Raw genomic sequence first — 17233 nt, 5'->3', positions numbered from 1 at the left:
GTTCGGAGAAGGCTTTACAGAATGTTCTGTTGGAGCTGAGACGTGGGGGTGGGTATAGGGAGGTGGGGCATTCTAAAAACATACTAAAACGACATACATACTAAAAACGACAAGTAGTTCAGCGGGTGGGAAATTGTAATGATATGGAAAGAAATAGTAATGGGCATCCAGAAAAAGACCAGGTTATTAAGGGATGTAAATTCCATACTACGGTTTTTTATTGCGTTCCTCTTTCTTAATGAGAGAGCCTAGAACACATTTTGTGCTAAGATAAAAGTTACACAGACATGACTAAGTTTCAGGGGCCATGATGAAAGTATGTTTAGGACAGCTGTAAGTGTAACATAGCTTATAAATAACGTAGAAATAGAAAATAAAATGTAGAGCTATTATATGTGTTAACAATATGGGATTTTCTTTTTTTCCCATCAGGTCCAAGCTCACCCCGATGATACTCAGTCCTCTGAGGTAGTCCTGCCGAGGCTGGGCTTGAGGAACGCATCCAGCCAGCACAACTTTCTTGTTCTCCTCTTGAGCTTTTCTAAAAGATTAAAGAAAAAAACAGTGTGAATTTTTTTGCTCACAAGTATACCCCTGGAAACTGTTGATAGTGCATATAAACTCTCCAAATAATATTAGAATAGGCCCATCTAGCACAAAAGAGGATTTTCTTACAACTGCTTAAAGAAAGCATATTACAGTAAGACTTCTGTAATTTATTTATCATAAAGACTAAAATAGCAGTCCAATCTCATAATGTCATTATCATCTCATTACAAAACAAAAAAAAATCACTTATACACGACTTGCAAGGATATGAATCAGTCTTGAAAACCATATTTTCCACAAAGATAAGCTAACCCTTCAAGGAAGTAACTTATTGTAAATATTAATTAAAATATGCCTAAAATTTAATATATTCTTTCCTAGTCTTTCATCCAATATAAGAGTAAAATATAGCTTAAGAAAATTCAGACAGGAGAGAAGAGTAAACAGAAGGCATAATATCCTACATCCTGGGAATCCCCACATCTCCCTAGTCCTGCTCCCCAGAGAAAACCTACAGTTACTGACTGCTTGTGCTCACGTCCAAACTCCAGAATCCCTCACATATGCAAGCATATATGTGCAAACAGACTTGTTTTTATATACATATATATATGAATATTTGAGAAAGTACTTCTGGATTACATACAGAAACCTAGATGTGAAATCTATGCTCATTTGTGTAATTATTTCCCTGGCATAAATTCTAAGAAGTAGAAATGCTGGTTCAAAGGTATACATTATCTAGTTATTTTATTAAGCATTTCTTTACTCAGGAGGGAGGTGGCAATATATTTTTTATGTGGATGTTATTCATTCATTCAGGCACGCAATGTAGAGAGCAAACATAGATTTTGTCCTAGAACAGTAGTGAACAAAGCAGAACTTATATCTTTTCCTAGAAACTATTCATATCCATTGCTCTTTTTAAAATTAAATTTTCAAGTCTTCAATTCTGTTTAATTAATGTAATATGTGTTTGGGGGTGTTCTGTTGCTTTTTTATTTTTATGGCTGAGTCTTGAGGTATTGCAGTTTATGCACCAAATTGGGCTCCTGGCCCTTGCAGCAATCTCCAGATTTCTGAAGCCTAAGGAGAAAGTTGAGGGTATCAGCAACCCACTTTCTAGATGTGTGACTTTAGACTATACAACTATGAAGTGAAAAATCTCTACACTTTGCACATTTTTTTGTCTTTGTCAACTTTTTCAAGAGTACAAATTCAGAACTATAAATTAACAACAAATTGGGATTAATAGGACTAGCTCTTTGTGACAAATAGCCGTATCAAAATCTTCTGAGAAGTATGCAGAGAATGAGTTGAGTAAATCAAAGAATATGCAGAGTAAAAACCACTATTTTAATAGCACCTGTGTTTCATTTCAATAACTTGTTAGGAAACTCTGAAATAATTTTTCCACTTGGGATCCTAAAACAACGAAATTTTGAAAATCTGACTTTAGTAGATTGCATAACAACATTCAAGAGAATTATTGCCTGGCTCTGCCCCCTGGTTTTACTTTTCTTATCAGTACCAAACACATCACCACACATAAATACTTTTCTTGTAGTAAATGTGAAATAATTTATCAAACAAAAAAAACTTTCCATTTTCATTAGCAATCTACCCAAAAAAGTTCAAATCCAATTTCTTCAAGAACTTTAGTTATAACACCTAGAATCACTGCCCAAAAACCAAGAGAGACTCTGAGATCACTGATAATTGAATCCAAATTAAAAAGCCTGCCTTCTATAATGCAACTTAATTACTTATTAAGCACATCTAAGACATTATGGTAAGTGTTTAAGGGAACATAATGATGAGGAAGTGAAGGACCTTGCGCTCAACAAGTTTATGGTTTATAACATGGAGATGTAAAAGAACATAAACAACACAGAATTAAATAAGATGCCCTTAGTGACAGAGAACTGTACAATTATCATGCCATGAAGGGAAAAAGAATGTGTACACACAAGGAAAAAACACAGGAAAAAGTTTCACAAAGAAATTTGGGAGGATTTTATTGGCAGACAGGAGTAGGAGAGGATGGAAATGGATGCAGAGAAAGCTCTAGGCAGTTGTTACAGCATGAGGAAAGACAAGAAAGGGGAAAGTATTTCATTATACTATAGAAAGCAGTTCTGTACATTGGAGAACAATAGGGATTATATTATAGGAGCCTTAAGGAAGAGTCTGGAGAGTCTCTAATTTAGTGAGCAATGGGGAAACCTCTTAAATTTTGGTGGCAGAGTGGACATAGAGTGTAATCAAACTTTGAGAACATGACACTGGTAGCATAGTGCAAAATGAAATACGAGGGGAAAAGAAGTCAAGAGGTGTGAAAATTAATTTAATATCCTACACAAAAGGATATGAGAGGCAGAATGCATGTGACAGATTTTTTTTTAAAAAGATGATTAAATAAAAGGAGATTAGTTCTCTTACTAGAATATACTTGGGAAATCCCAACGGAAGAATCCAAGGGTCAGCAAATTTTTCTACAAAGAGCCAGACAGGAAGTACTTTAGGCTTTACTGGTCATAGGTCTCTCTCTGTTGCAACTACTTAGCTGTGTAAGAGAAGCCTTAGACAATACATAAATGAACGGGTGTTTCTGTGTGCCAATAAAATTTTATTTACAAAAACAATCAGCAAGCCAAATCTGGCCTGTGGGCCATAGTTTGCTGATCCCCAGCCTAAGAAAAGAGGAATAGTGGTGCCACTAGCTGTCAGAACTGACTGAGTATTGGGATAGAAGGTAATGAAATCTGACGTTCTGGTAATGTCCTTCAAATCTCTGGAAATGCAAGTCAGCTGGCTGGGAACTAAGATGGAGGTGGATTTTGGAAATGTTCTTCCAAAGTGATGGGTGATGACAGTAGATGCAGCAGTCCCTAAGGATGTGGACAGAATCCATTTGAACACAAAACATTGTGATTCTTTAAGTAGAAAGATTTCCATCAGATAAAAATAACACTATGGAAAACCAAAAAGAGGAAAAATACCAACAATAATACTATAACAATAATAATTGTGGTTAACACAATGGTATTTCATCAAGGTAATAACCATTATGTAGTTAGTTATTCAGAATATCTGAAAACAGTATAGTTAATACATAACAACCCAGGGAAAATGTTCTGGTGACATTATGAACACTAGATTAGGTCATGAAACAGGTCAGGGCTGATTTTAAGGGAGTTAGAACACCATAAAACTAAGAGGAAAAGTTCAAAATTTAAATGCATGATTAAGTAATGTATTAAAAATATTATTTTGTGCTTTTATTAAATTTGGCTTTAAAATGCTAGGACAGATCAGAACTATAAGCCAAAACTCCTACCTGTCATGGAATAGTAATGGCACACTTTATATGTGACCAAATAAAGTAGCAAAAGCTTTAATGCAAATTCTCAGAGTATTCTTGTTCTAAATATTCCCTTCGTACATACTGCTCTCTTTGTTTAATAAGCTTTATTCAGGTTAATAAAAACCTAGAAAAAATTTTTCCCTTGAAAAATGTGCCTCACATCCTCTTGTATAGCTCTGGAAACAAACAAACAAAAAAAGTGCCTGACACAGACATGTTTTTAACAGCTATTATCCTTCAAAATATGAATGCTGATAATATTAATACCTTAATAAAGTTTAAGATGATTTGAATAAAAAATGAATGTAAAGTTAACTTAATATAATGGTTCATATTTTCTTGAAACATATTTCTAAATAAAAATAGAGATGTATCCTTGTCTGGAGCATTAACTTGAGTAATACAGAAAACATAAAGAGGCCTTTTCCTCTTTTCTTCCAAGCATCAAATGTAAGAACTAATTTATACAGAACCTGGACATATTGCCAAGGTACAGTGTGCAGGATTTGCTAATGGGTTGAGTATGAAGGAACAAATTCCAAGAGTTTTGGGAAGAACTGGAAGGATGGACTTACTGTTGACTGATTTGCTGTGAATTTTCACAAGTGTCTTGATGCTAAATTTTTGAAACAAAGAACAAACCGGTGGCCTTCAGTACTTCAGATACAGCTTTTCAGCCACTAGTCTTAGAATGATATGTTTGCTTAATTATCTTGAAGTATTGGGGTTTCACTTTTAAAGAAGTGGAAATATACATCATGGAGGCAAGCTGGCTTTCCAGGTGATAGAACTAGATGCTGTCAATAATTTTCAGGGTATCAAATGTTCAGTTTTGTAGGTTCAGGAGGTTGATTTTGTAGGTTTACCTAGAGTTAAATGGGCCCATGCACCAAACGCAGAGCACCAGGTCTCACCAGTTCAGTTTGTCATGGAGACCCATGAGACCATAGCCACCAGCACCCAGCCCCTCAGGTTTACAGGGATCGCCCCCTACTCCTGCAGCCAAGGCATCTGGGGAAATGTCAATTTCCTGACTTCAAGCCAGCCTAGCAGAATTCAGCGAGAAGCCTCTTCCATTAAGCCTAAGGAATCATTCCTATTGTCTGCACTTGGTTCCCTTCGGAGCCATGAGACTAGGTAAGCCTGGGGCTTTAATTTTTTTAAACTGTGCTTCTTGGCCTCTACCCAGCATGCAAGCCCCATAGCCACCATTTTCTGATTTTTGCTGGTACTTCCTTTGACTTCTTCCCTTCACTTTCCCCTGCAGCTTCTTTTTAAAACCTTTTTGTATGTCTCATTGAATTTCCCTTTTTATAATGAACCAAATTTCCTTTAACCTCTTTACAGAAGCCTATATCCTTCAAGATTTCATTTTTTTCCCCCTTAAAATAAAGCCACAAAGTTTTTTCTTCAAACAAAATCTTTCACAGACCCTTGCTATGTAAAGTGGATGAATGCACAGTAATGGCTTGCACTGTGGATGGAGAACTCCCGTCTCAGCTGCGTGGCCTTCCCAGTGCCACTGGCCTGGTCCCTCAGGGCCTCAGTGGGAGTCAGAGTGATGCAGCCCTGCTTTCAGGAAAAGCCACCTCTTCTTCTTAACCCTGGTATCCTTGGGTCTCTTGACAGAGGTGCATGCTGACTGCCGTACAGGACTACTTGCAGCTCTCCTTGCTGCCTCTGGATCTCCATCTTCCTTTTCACGTGAAAACCTGACTTGGGTAAAGCACATTTCTTCCTTCTTGCTCTAGACTGTGAACTTGAACTTGAGATCAGTGACTATCTTTTTATCTTTGTTTTTCCTTGTGTCTGGCATGTGGTACGTGAATGGATGACAGAATGAAAACACAAAATGCTGAATTATTGACTTTTTAATAAACAATAGTTCTTATGGGTATTGGCAATAACTACAATAAAGGAAACCAATGGAACCTGGAATCAAAGGGGGATTTCTTCACTCATTTTATATGGTGGCTTCATCAGGGTGTGGCAGGTTGTTGTATGTCGATACGCTTAAATGCCTGTTTACATCTAAGAGGATTGGCTATTTTGATTGTCTGACTAGGGTGCCTACTCTGCTTGCTAGTGTCACTGACATTGAGAAATTTTTACCCTTTGGATTCCTCTTTATTAAGTGTACGGAAGACTATTCCCCTTGCTACAACATTCTTTCTTCACATGAGGCATAAAATGTGCAATTGTGTTCTAGTTTTGTTAGTTAAAATAACATGCAGTCTTGTGATCCTGAGATTGTAGCCCAGTTAACTTTGGATTTGCATCTCTCCATACATCCCCAGTTACATATATGAATACATTTAGGTGGATTATTTTTTCAGACTGATAAACCTATTAGTCTTAGAGTAAGTTTATGTTCCAACTATTTGCAGCTCATAGTCTAACTCTCCAAGTTCTGACAACAGGATCACGTAGGTAGACAGTTGCATTGGTGCAAACTATTTCCTCCTTGACTGCTTCCAAAATTTAGGAAAGGCATCATGGTCAATGAGTTATATCAAAAGCATAGCTTCTTAGTTATTTTCTCTTACATTGTTTGCATAGGTGTTTTCATGTGTCTCACACAGCTGCATGCCTACACATCAGTACTTAAAATATAGGTGTCCTCTCATTTGAATATTTGAATGCAGAGAATTCTCACATGCACAGTAGTGAAGACTGCTTGCTTTGTACAGAGACAGACTGATTTGACCCTCTTTTTGGTGCTGTTGTGAGGAAACATTTCATAAAGACAGGGATTTTTGTGTGTTTTGGCTCACAGGGGTATTACCAGACTTAGAACATGCCTAGTACATTGTAGTATCAAAAAGGAAGGGGGAGGAAACTAAAGTACAACTGTGAGGAGTAACGAAAATGAATCATGACATAGGCATATAAAGGAACATCACAGTCATCAGAGAAGCGGGGCAGTGAAATGGTTAAGAGTACAGACTCTAGCCAGACTGCCTGGGTTCCAATACTGGGTCTGCTATCTGCTGTGTAACCACAGGAGAATCACTTAACATCTCTCTGCTTCTACTTCTTCATCTGCAATAAAATTTCCTGCTTCATGAGATTGTGAGGGTTAAATGTTGTTAGCACATGAAAAGCACTTTTAAAAGTGCTGGCACATAGTAAGTACTTTATAAATATTCGCCATTATTTAAAAGAATTATGGAGATCTACAGGTGCTGGCAAGAAAAAATGTCCATAATACATGGTTACAAGGAAGCAGCAAGATATATATAGAACAGGATGTAAACTATGTCCCATTTTTATAAAGAAGGAGTATCAAGAAGATATATGCACAGAATAAACTGTGAAAGGAAATACTCCAAATTGTAAATAACTACCTTTGTTGGATAAGACATTAAGAAAATAAAGAAGAAAGTCCAAGATTGTTGTTAAATCCTTGACACCAGAACAGAACAAGGGGAAAGAGACCCCCAGCAGCTGTGGTAAGGCATCCTGATAAGTTCCATAGAGGGCATCATCCCACGATCAACACCAACCTAGGAAGACATGGGTGCCATATACAGTACCTCCCTACATACCTTCCTAACTTGCTTTAGGTAACCTCAAAGACTTTCCCAGCATCCGTAGAGCTTCTCTTGGGTAGGAAGATTGCCCAATTAAACAGATTCTACCCAAATGCTCAATATTTTCTACAATATCCCTTGTAAGTGGCCATGTATTTCTGCTTTACTTCCTCAGATACACGGAGTTCATTACTTCATAATTTCCTATTTAATCACGGAACACTGTACATTATGATTATTCAATGCTACCTCCATATAGTTTCCACTTATCTATCCTAATTTGCTTTCTTTAACCTCAAAAAGCTTTACCCCCTACACGGACTTACATCCCAAATCATTTTGGCCAAAAAAATGTAATCACTCTAAAGGAAATGTTTCTGAGATACATGACATGCTCACATTTCTTATTACAGAGAATACAGCAAATCTAATTGAACCTGTGCTTGATTGCCTTAGATAATCACTGTGGATATAGAATTTCACATCTGTAGGAGACGTCCACAACTTTCTAGCTCTGTCATTTCAGGTTATAAAAGAGGAAACTGAGGATCAGAAAGATTAAATGGCTTACCTCAGGTCAAGGTAAAGACAGAGTCGGTACTGGAAGTCATCCATCACTGCCCTTTGCTTCAATATAATAATGCCCTAAGCTAGGGGTTACCAAGATTCATAAGGCTGTATGGCCCCATAATAAATAATCTCAGTAGGCCATATATATTGATTCTTCTCTTTCTTTTGCAGGTGTCAGCTATTACTTCTCAATATGTCAGTTTCTCACCTGTCTACTCAATGTACCATGGCCATTTCTAACTGCTATGCAATGAATCTACGAAAATTTCTGGAGCAAAGGATGAAAATCAACAACTTCATTTTATATATGATTTTTGCAAACTCGTTAATCAAATACTGATTTTATGCCTGTTATGTATACAATATAGGCTTAGAGGCCTGTCATACCAAAAGGAATTTATGCTTCAAAGAATACACAGGAAGTTGAAAAGGTCCTCCCCAAAATGAAATATGCAAATTATGTAGAAATAAAAATGAACACTTTAAGTAAAGGTTTAGTACATTAATAAGTACAAATAAGTTTGCAGACTAGTGGCCACTAGACATTTTACGAAGGCACTCACCAGTTTAAAAAAAAAGCCTGATGTACACCAAATATTAATACATATTAATACATTTTTATAAAAATCATATAGTATTATAGTAATATACTGCACACATTATAAAACATACCTTAAAACTGGTGTATTTTTTAAATGAAATACTGCAAAATAAAATTAGTGTTCTGAGTCCAAACAGAGGTGTCTTTGCAGGCCCAAATAGAGGATTAACAGCCTTCATAAAATCTACAGTAATGTTATCAGTCACCTAAGAACTTCTTTCCCCTTGGAAGGGAACCAAAATATTCCACGCCCAAATATGCCACAATAGCATAAGTATTACTTTGAGCTGAAGGCATTTAAGAAACCACAGACAGAGGGGGAAAAGCTCTCTGGCTAAAAAGCAGGACATAAATTTCCATTTGTAAAGGTGTCTCCCTCTCCAGTACCAGGAACAGAGCTACTCTGGAGACAACTCATAACAACTAAGAACACTCTAATTTGCATTAAAAACCTACAAATGACCTTTATTTACCATATCTTTTTCAGTCACTTTCCCACAATTTAGCCTCTCCAGAAGCCCCACACGCTTCTTCCTTCCACTCCTCTATCTCTACAAGTTATCCCCTCTGTTAATATGGTATAAAAGCCCCAAATTCCAATTCCCTCCTTGAGTTACATGTCTTTGTGAAATCCCATATATCCATATGGAATTGTACTATGTTTTACACTCCTATTAATCTGTCTTTAATCAGTTTGATAAACAGACCCCAGCTACTGAACTAAAAGGGTAGAGGAAGAGCTTTTTTCCTCCCCTATATCATAAAGTTTAAAGTTCAATGTTATTTTTATGTAACTTCAAAAACCAAGGCAAAGTCAGAGTACTATACACATAATACCTTGGTGCACTCAAAACTCACCATGCACGCATACAGCATTTGAATCAATTATTTCCTTCTTGTTAAGCAAGCTGAAGTAAGTAAAGCACTCCTTTCTTAAAAGAATTAACATAAACAAATAACCCAAAGTATATTCCTATTCTGAAGAATATCCCCATAAAATGGAAAAACCAAATCTATAATTAATTCACCTCCCCTAAGACCAATATCCTGATACTCTACTCACAACAATACTGTAGAAGTTAATATCCTTCAACAGGGGCAAAATGAGAGGAAAGAAAAGGAGGAAAAAAAAGGAAACTCAAGAGTACATCAGTATGTATCAGAAGACCTTCATAAAGTAACATTGAGAAGAGAAGCCTGATCAGCTGTTACCTTTATTGAATTCACCATCCAATTTGCATATCTTATTGCACTTTGCTTATCACATTCACCAAGAATGACTAAAATTAAATGAGGACATGTATCTACGTTACATTTTTGGGTAGGGGAGGAGAAAATTTTCAGTTCTCTTTCCTACTAAGAATTTAAATTAAAGGGATAAGGCTAATAAGATGCTTCTAATATTTTCTGGTTTAGTGTTAAGAAGTCCTGAAGAAAATGTGTACTTGGACTTATTTCTAGCTCCATCTACCTCCATGCTATCTGAGCTGGAATACTATTAGATCCCAACCTGGTTTCTCATGGAAGACCCAGACACATTTAGAATCTGAATAAGAAGTTGTTTTAAACTTATAAAAGGTCACTAAAAATTTTTACAAAGATTCTTTTTGCATCTTTTTCAAAGTCACTTTTCAAAAGAGGTATTAATATAAAAGCTGATCCCTTGATGGGAGTAACAGAAAAGCCCTTTGCTATTTAAAATAAAATAAAAAGTGGCAAAGCAAAAGACACTTGACCCCTGGGAAAGATAAGAATCTGCAGGGGTTGTCTCCTTGGCTAAGTTTCACAGTCATGAAATCCCCCACCTACTGGACAGGGGCAAAAGAAGAGATTAACTTCCTTCAAAGCTGCCTCAACTGGGCTTCAGCAAGTTATAACTCCTGCAGGATCAGCAAGTTTCACTGGAGGGGCAAGAAGCAGAGAATATCGGTATTTTAAGATACTTTAAAGAACTCCTTTTTAACATACTCTTGGTGAACTAGCTATTTCAGAATGTACCATTGTCCCAAATTATCTGGACTGTTCTTAAGGCAAATGATTTAAAACATTCTGCATTGATTTATAGCACACTTGTTCTTTCTATGTACATCTCTCCCGTATTAGACTATAAGCTCCTTGAGGGCAAGGCCTAGATATGATTCATTTTACATAACATAGAGTACACTGTCAAGAAATATTCTGCAATTTGATAAATGAAAAAAAAAGCCAATACCAAGAAATAACGATAGAATCAATTACTAAGTAAGTTGTGATTAATAGCCATGCTTTGTCTCTTAAAATTTAATGAGGTCATCATTAAAAAGGAACCCATGTTTTTTCATCATCTGAAATGCAGATAATCCAATCAGATGAAGTGTATTTGGTTGGCATCAATACCATTTATCTATGTTTGAATTTTATAGTGAACTCTTTATTTTCATTTTCACAAATCAAATAAATAGTTTATATGGTTATCATATTCTTAAAAAATTATTTTCTTAGGTTGATACAGCACCATTTTCCCTCCAACCCTTTCCTTTTGCCCCTTCCATTTCTACTTCTTAAAAAAACAAAAAACAAAAAAACACAACTTCTGTTTTCATCATCTCCTCAGAAAAGTAATAAAGCTATTGGTTTGTAACTAATCTGACCTAAGATCAGAATGGCATTCATCACAAAGCTATGCAATATAATGCAACTTGTTTTTTAATTTAGAGGGGGGATTTTTTCTTTTTTATAATAATAGCCAACATAGCTGGACACAGACAAACCTTGGATTTCTAATCCCAGAGAGCACAGCAACTTTGTGAAACAGACACTGCCCACTATTCTGTGTGAAAACGCCCTAATACCAACATCAATGGACAAAACGGAATTCATCTTGGGACTGGGGAAATGTCAAGTTTCTATTGTTTGCAATGCCAGCCAAAAAACTAACTCACACTAACATCAATTCAAATTATCAAGAGAATAACCAAGAGAATTACACTCACCATTTAGCAACATAACCTAAACAAACCAACGCATACCATAATATACCAGGTTTTTCTTTCATTATTGCCACTGTCCATTACGTAGAAGAAACTCAAGCTCGGCAGAATCATATAGAAAGGGACTTAGGGTTGAGACACATTAGCTTTGGAAAAGAAAATGTTCAGAGTGCCTCTCCTAGGTTCAATGTTGTCATCTCCCTGAGGAACAGCTACAACAATAAAAAGGCTAAAAAATAAAATTAAAAAATAAATATATATACATGAAAAATGATACATAGGACTGCAGCAGTAGGAAATTTTTATCTAATCAACTAATAGTTATTGAGCAATCACTATTTAGCAGGTATAAAATATTTGGAGTAAAAAATTATGTCCGCTAAAGATGAAGAAAATAGATTTGGTTTAACTACGTAATTCCATTAATTATCCATTTGACTTTATGTGTACAAAAAAAGCATGTGATTCTTGTGATATTTTTTCAATTATTAGGGTGAGCTGACATTCATGGTTAATTTAAGAGCTCCATTTCTCTCTGGAGATTTTTCTCTGAATTCTACTGAAATTAATCAATTAAGTTCCTTTAAGTAACTGTATATTTTACTAATGCATAGAAGTGAGTACATACAAATATACAAATGTACATGCATGCAAATATGAGACAGAAAACCAAGACTCTATTAGGCTAATGTCACTTCATTTTAATCTCAGACTAATAATCAAGGAACTACATATTATTTGTATTTTTACACATGAAGAGAATGAAACTGTTATAGTAACATAAATAATATAAAAAAATCTTAATTTGAAGCTAGAAACAAAAGGAATGGGACCTGAACAAAACAAGAGAATTACTACAGAAAAATTGCTGAGGAAGAACAAGTTATAACTGGACCACAGTAGCTCCTGTGACTTTAGCGTTGCGTAAAATACAAAAAATAAGTATGTGAATTTGCTATCTTCTAAATCCTTCTAAAAGATAAAGCCAATTTATGTAGTTTTATCCCAGTGGAGGATTGAAGATGACCTAATGAACAGAAGCCCATACCTTTGTTTCTTCCCAGAATTCCACAGATGAGACAAAAATATACATATAAATGAGAGTAAACCCATGGCACAGATGGAAAACTGGGAAAGGGACCATGAAAAACTCAACTCATGGGGTAATTTGTGTAAAACTTTTAAAAAGCGCATTTCCAAAGAAAAGCCATAATCAAAGGTGAAAGGGGCTGAGAGAGCAAACCTCCATAATTAAGGATGGACAGAAAATAATTTTAGTCCCTGAGCCCCCACAGCAGTTGGCTTGCAGAGTCACCCGCAAGTTGAGATCACATGGACAGCTCTAAATATGAAAGTAGAAGTTCTTATAAATGGACCTGTAAGCATGAGCACTGCAACCAGGCAAGCAGAACAGTGCCACCAAATGACTTAGTGCCACCAAATGACTTTAAGCCACCATAGGGCCAAAAACCACACCTAAAAGCAACCCTCTTATCCCATAGGGAAGCCAATCCTCAGCCAGTCATGCTCTTGGCACCTTTGAATATGCGATCAGCAAAATCCAGACTATGGAAAGGCCAGAGGTCAAAAGGCCCAGGTTCTTCAACAGGTAAATTATAAAGAAATGGAGGGGAACTTATAGATTAAGAGAGATTTAAAATATATATCAGGTTTTTATTAAATGAGCAAGATTTGACTTTGTTGTCTAAGGACAAAACACTTAAGGGGAAAAAACCACAAGGAAACATAAAGTGATTATTATAAAAGTCAGAATAATGGTTACTTACAGAAGTAGGAAGAGAGCTGTGATTTCAAAAGAAACATAAAAGGGTTTCCAGAGTGTCTGGCAATGCTTTATTTCTGGAACTGAGTAGTAGTTACAAGGGTATTTGACTTAAAATGATTTGCTAACCTATAAACTTTTGTATGATTTTTCAATTTTTTATTGTATTTTATAATAAAAGGGTTAAAAATAAAATAAATATTTTAATTTAAAAAATTCTAAAACTAAATAACCAAGAATTCCCAGCAAACAAAAAGGGGAAGAGAAATAAAACTGTGGTAGCCATTTCTAAAGTCTCTTGTACCTTCTTATGTATATCTCAGAACCCACATGAAAGTGGTTTTAACCCGTCGTACATAAACAGGATGTCACAGTCAGTTGGAAGAACTCTGATATATGCTTGCAGAAGCAAAACTGTATTTGGTCCTCTGACCATCCTTATCTAAGGTAACCGGGATGACATTAAAAAGACCAACTAATTCAGAATTATTATTAAAGAGACTTCAAGCAGAGGAAAACCAAAGAAATTGTTTGCTTTCCATATTTTATGACAATTAATTAAAACCTATATCCTCAAGAGGACAGGAAAATTAAACACACAAAGGTGCACAGAACACACCTCTGTCTGTTCTTCTTACTGTGTCTGGGCAACTTCACTAGTTCTCTTTCTGAGAACACAACTAAGCTTCAAAAGGCAGGGTAGGGCACTTTAAGAAGGAAAACCCTACAATGACTGTCTGGAGACCTCAATTCGGATCCTGACTTTACCATGAATTGAGAGAAAGACAAATCTCCTCTTAGTCTTAATTTTCTCATATATTAAATAAAAATGGTTAAGCAACATGAACCCTGAGTACTTATTCAAGCACTAAAAATCTATGATTATGATGGGAAATATTTGCATCCAGAGGTAGATTGGCCACCGAAATCCAGTAAGATTAAGAAGAAACATCACAGTAGTAAATGACGTCACCAGAAATGTTTTCTTTTCCAAATAGTAAAAGGCTTTTAAATAGGAAAAGTAAAATTTCTTTGAAACCCTCCCGCCGCAAAATCTGCAATCTGTGTTTTTTTATACTCAGCTGATACAAGAGACACTATCTTTAGCAGATTTGAAAATTAGCAAGGGAAAACGTAAAATCAAAGTACATTTTAACATGCTAAATTCTGGTTTATGCTACCAACTTTCACTTTATCCATTTGTAAAACTGATAAGAAGAAGAGTTTGTAGTTTTTAAAAGTTAAAAGAATAAACTATTTGAAAACAGGCAATATAATCAGCTTCCTTTCTTTCATCCCCAGTTTGTAGCATACACATTTCAACCTCATATTTCAAAACCCATAACAATACCCAAGTCACTACACTAAGCCTCTAACAGAAGAAAAAAAATGAGAAACAAACATCTTTGTAACAAGGAAGACATGTTTAGGGGGTGGTCCTGTGTAACTGTCAATATCTTCTAGAGAATAACAAAAATTATGACCATGACAATAGGATTTCTCTTTTCATAGGGTTTTAGGCTTTTTCAGAACAATTTTCACATGCATCACATGTTGCCTCATGAGACCCTAATGGAGAAATCATGAGTGAGGAATTATTACTTCATAAACGAGGAAAATGAGGAGGCTGAGGTGGGAGGATCTCTTGAGGACAGGAGTTTAAGACCAGCCTGAGCAACATAGCGAGACTCTATCTCTACAAAAATTAAAAAAAAAAAAAATTAGCCAGGCATGGTGGTGTGCACATGTAGTATCAGCTACTTGGGAGACGAAGGCAGGAAGACTGTTCCAGCTCAGGAGTTCAAGGTTACACTTAGCTATGATTGACTGCACCATAGCACTCTAGCCCAGGTGACAGAGCAAGATCCTGTCTCTAAAGAAATAATAATAATAAATTTTTAAAAATAATGAAAATGTGGTTTAGGGAAGTAAATAAGAAAATGGAATACAAGAATAAGGGATGACTTACATTGGTCTTTACTACTTAAAGCAAAAGGGGGCACTTGGAACCTTCAAAGAAAATAGGATATACTTAGCGGGTCTATCTATACCTGATGAAGGAGAATGGGACTTCACTTTAAAACCTGAACAAAAAGAACATCTCAGCTCAGGCATCTGTGTTACAGTGGCGCAGGCCATTAGAGTTTCCCAGTATGGGACATTTCACAGTGTAAGGGATGATGCTTCACAACTCTCAAGTCCAGGAAGCAACCGAATGCTGCAGAACAGCTGAATGAGCACACTGGGCTAAGTAAAACCATCCTCTCTCGTCCTGTACTGTGCCAGGTGAAAAATTAAGAGAACTAGAAGAGGGAGAAGGCAAAATTACAAGGTTTCTAGATTTCAAATTCCTCATACTCACAAAGGGGGGAGGGCTTCTGAGCTATACCATATATGCACAAGTGACTCAACTCTCCCTGTTTAAATAAAATATAATTAGGCATATATTGCTAACTAGATAACAACAAAAAACCAATAGTTAAATGAAGAATATATTTCTGAAGTATTATTTAAAAATAAAACATTTTATATTATTCTAACATGGCCTCCCCAATTAAGGGTCTCAGCAGGTGACTTTGCTTCTTATTTCACTGAGAAAACAGAAACAATCAGAAGGGAACTGCTGTTTCTTTACAACATATTAAACTACCTGTTCTGTATTAACATATTTGATTCCCCACCTGTTAAAACAGATCAACTGTCCTTACTCCCCTGTAAATGTGATGTCTCTGCTTGGTGTGCGAGACCCCGGTCCTTCTTGCATACTGCTTCTGTGATTATCCTCTTTCCTTCTACTAAGCATTTTTCCCTCTATAATGAAGCAGACCCAATAGCATCCAAATACACAGTTACAACCCATCTTAAAAATACAAAATAAAAAACTCTCCCTTGATTTGCCACCCAACCCAGGCCAGCTCTACCTTCATTTGTGTTTCCCTTGATAGCAAACCTCCTCTAAAATGCAATCTGTACTCTGTCTCACTTACTTGCCTCTCATTCTGTTTAAACCCACTCAAATCAGTCTTGTATCCCCACCGCTACACTAAAACTGCTCATCAAGAACCACCACCAGTTCCCTCTTGACAAATCCAATAGATCAATTCTCAGTCTTCATCTAACTCAATCTCTCAGCAGCACTTACACAGCTGATCACTCCCTCTTCTGGAAACGCATCCTTCACTAAAATACTCTGCTGGCTTCTTCCACCTGTACTAATCAGCGCTCAGCCTCCTCTGCTGGCTCCTAGTCCTTGGTTCTCTCTTTCTTTGTCTCCTCTCATTCCCTGGGTGATCTTCAGTCCGATGGCTTTATATACCATTTACAGTATACGATTCCCAGATTTATACACCAAACTCCAACCTCATTTATACATCAATTCAGTTATCTAGTTAGCATCTCAAATTAAGCATGATCCAAATAGAATCCTTGATTTCCCATCCCCACACCTGCCCTACCCGACACAAACAGAAAAACTCTTCCTCTGTTCTTTCTCATCTCAGATAAATAGTATCAACATATGCCCAATACTCAACCCCTCTCCAACCAAAACAAAACTAAACTAGGAGTTAGCCTTAATTGCTCTCTTTTTCTCACATTCCACATTCAATCTACCTGCAAAGGCTACTGACTCTATCTTCAAAACAGAATTCAAATCCAAGCCCTTCTCATCTCCATTGTCACCACAGTCATCTCTTGCTTGTACTTTCTGTGCACCAGCGTGATAATTTCACAATCTCGTTCCCCAGATCTTCATGAAGTTTTGCTCTCTCACAGCATTCAAGTCTGTTCAAACAACACCCTTTTCAAAAAGCTTTCCCAAACCATACTACATAAAATAGGCCCTCTCTGACCTCAATACTC

The 17233-nt window shown here is 36.3% G+C and overlaps 1 protein-coding gene across 3 annotated transcripts in view; it reads right to left on the bottom strand.

The window, feature by feature from the left end:
• The window catches only part of CDKAL1 (CDK5 regulatory subunit associated protein 1 like 1), a 584442-nt gene that overhangs the window by 427217 nt on the left and 139992 nt on the right, over window positions 1-17233 (bottom strand). For all 3 annotated transcript variants that reach the window (XM_045551876.1, XM_045551874.1, XM_045551875.1), the window contains one exon: window positions 445-541. In XM_045551876.1, coding sequence (XP_045407832.1) covers window positions 445-541 — 97 coding nt within the window. The remainder of the gene's footprint in view (window positions 1-444; window positions 542-17233) is intronic.

Source organism: Lemur catta, chromosome 5, assembly GCF_020740605.2.
Source record: "Lemur catta isolate mLemCat1 chromosome 5, mLemCat1.pri, whole genome shotgun sequence".
NCBI lineage: Eukaryota > Metazoa > Chordata > Mammalia > Primates > Lemuridae > Lemur > Lemur catta.
The sequence above is the reverse complement of the archived record's forward strand: the minus strand, read 5'-3'. Positions and strand labels throughout refer to the sequence as shown.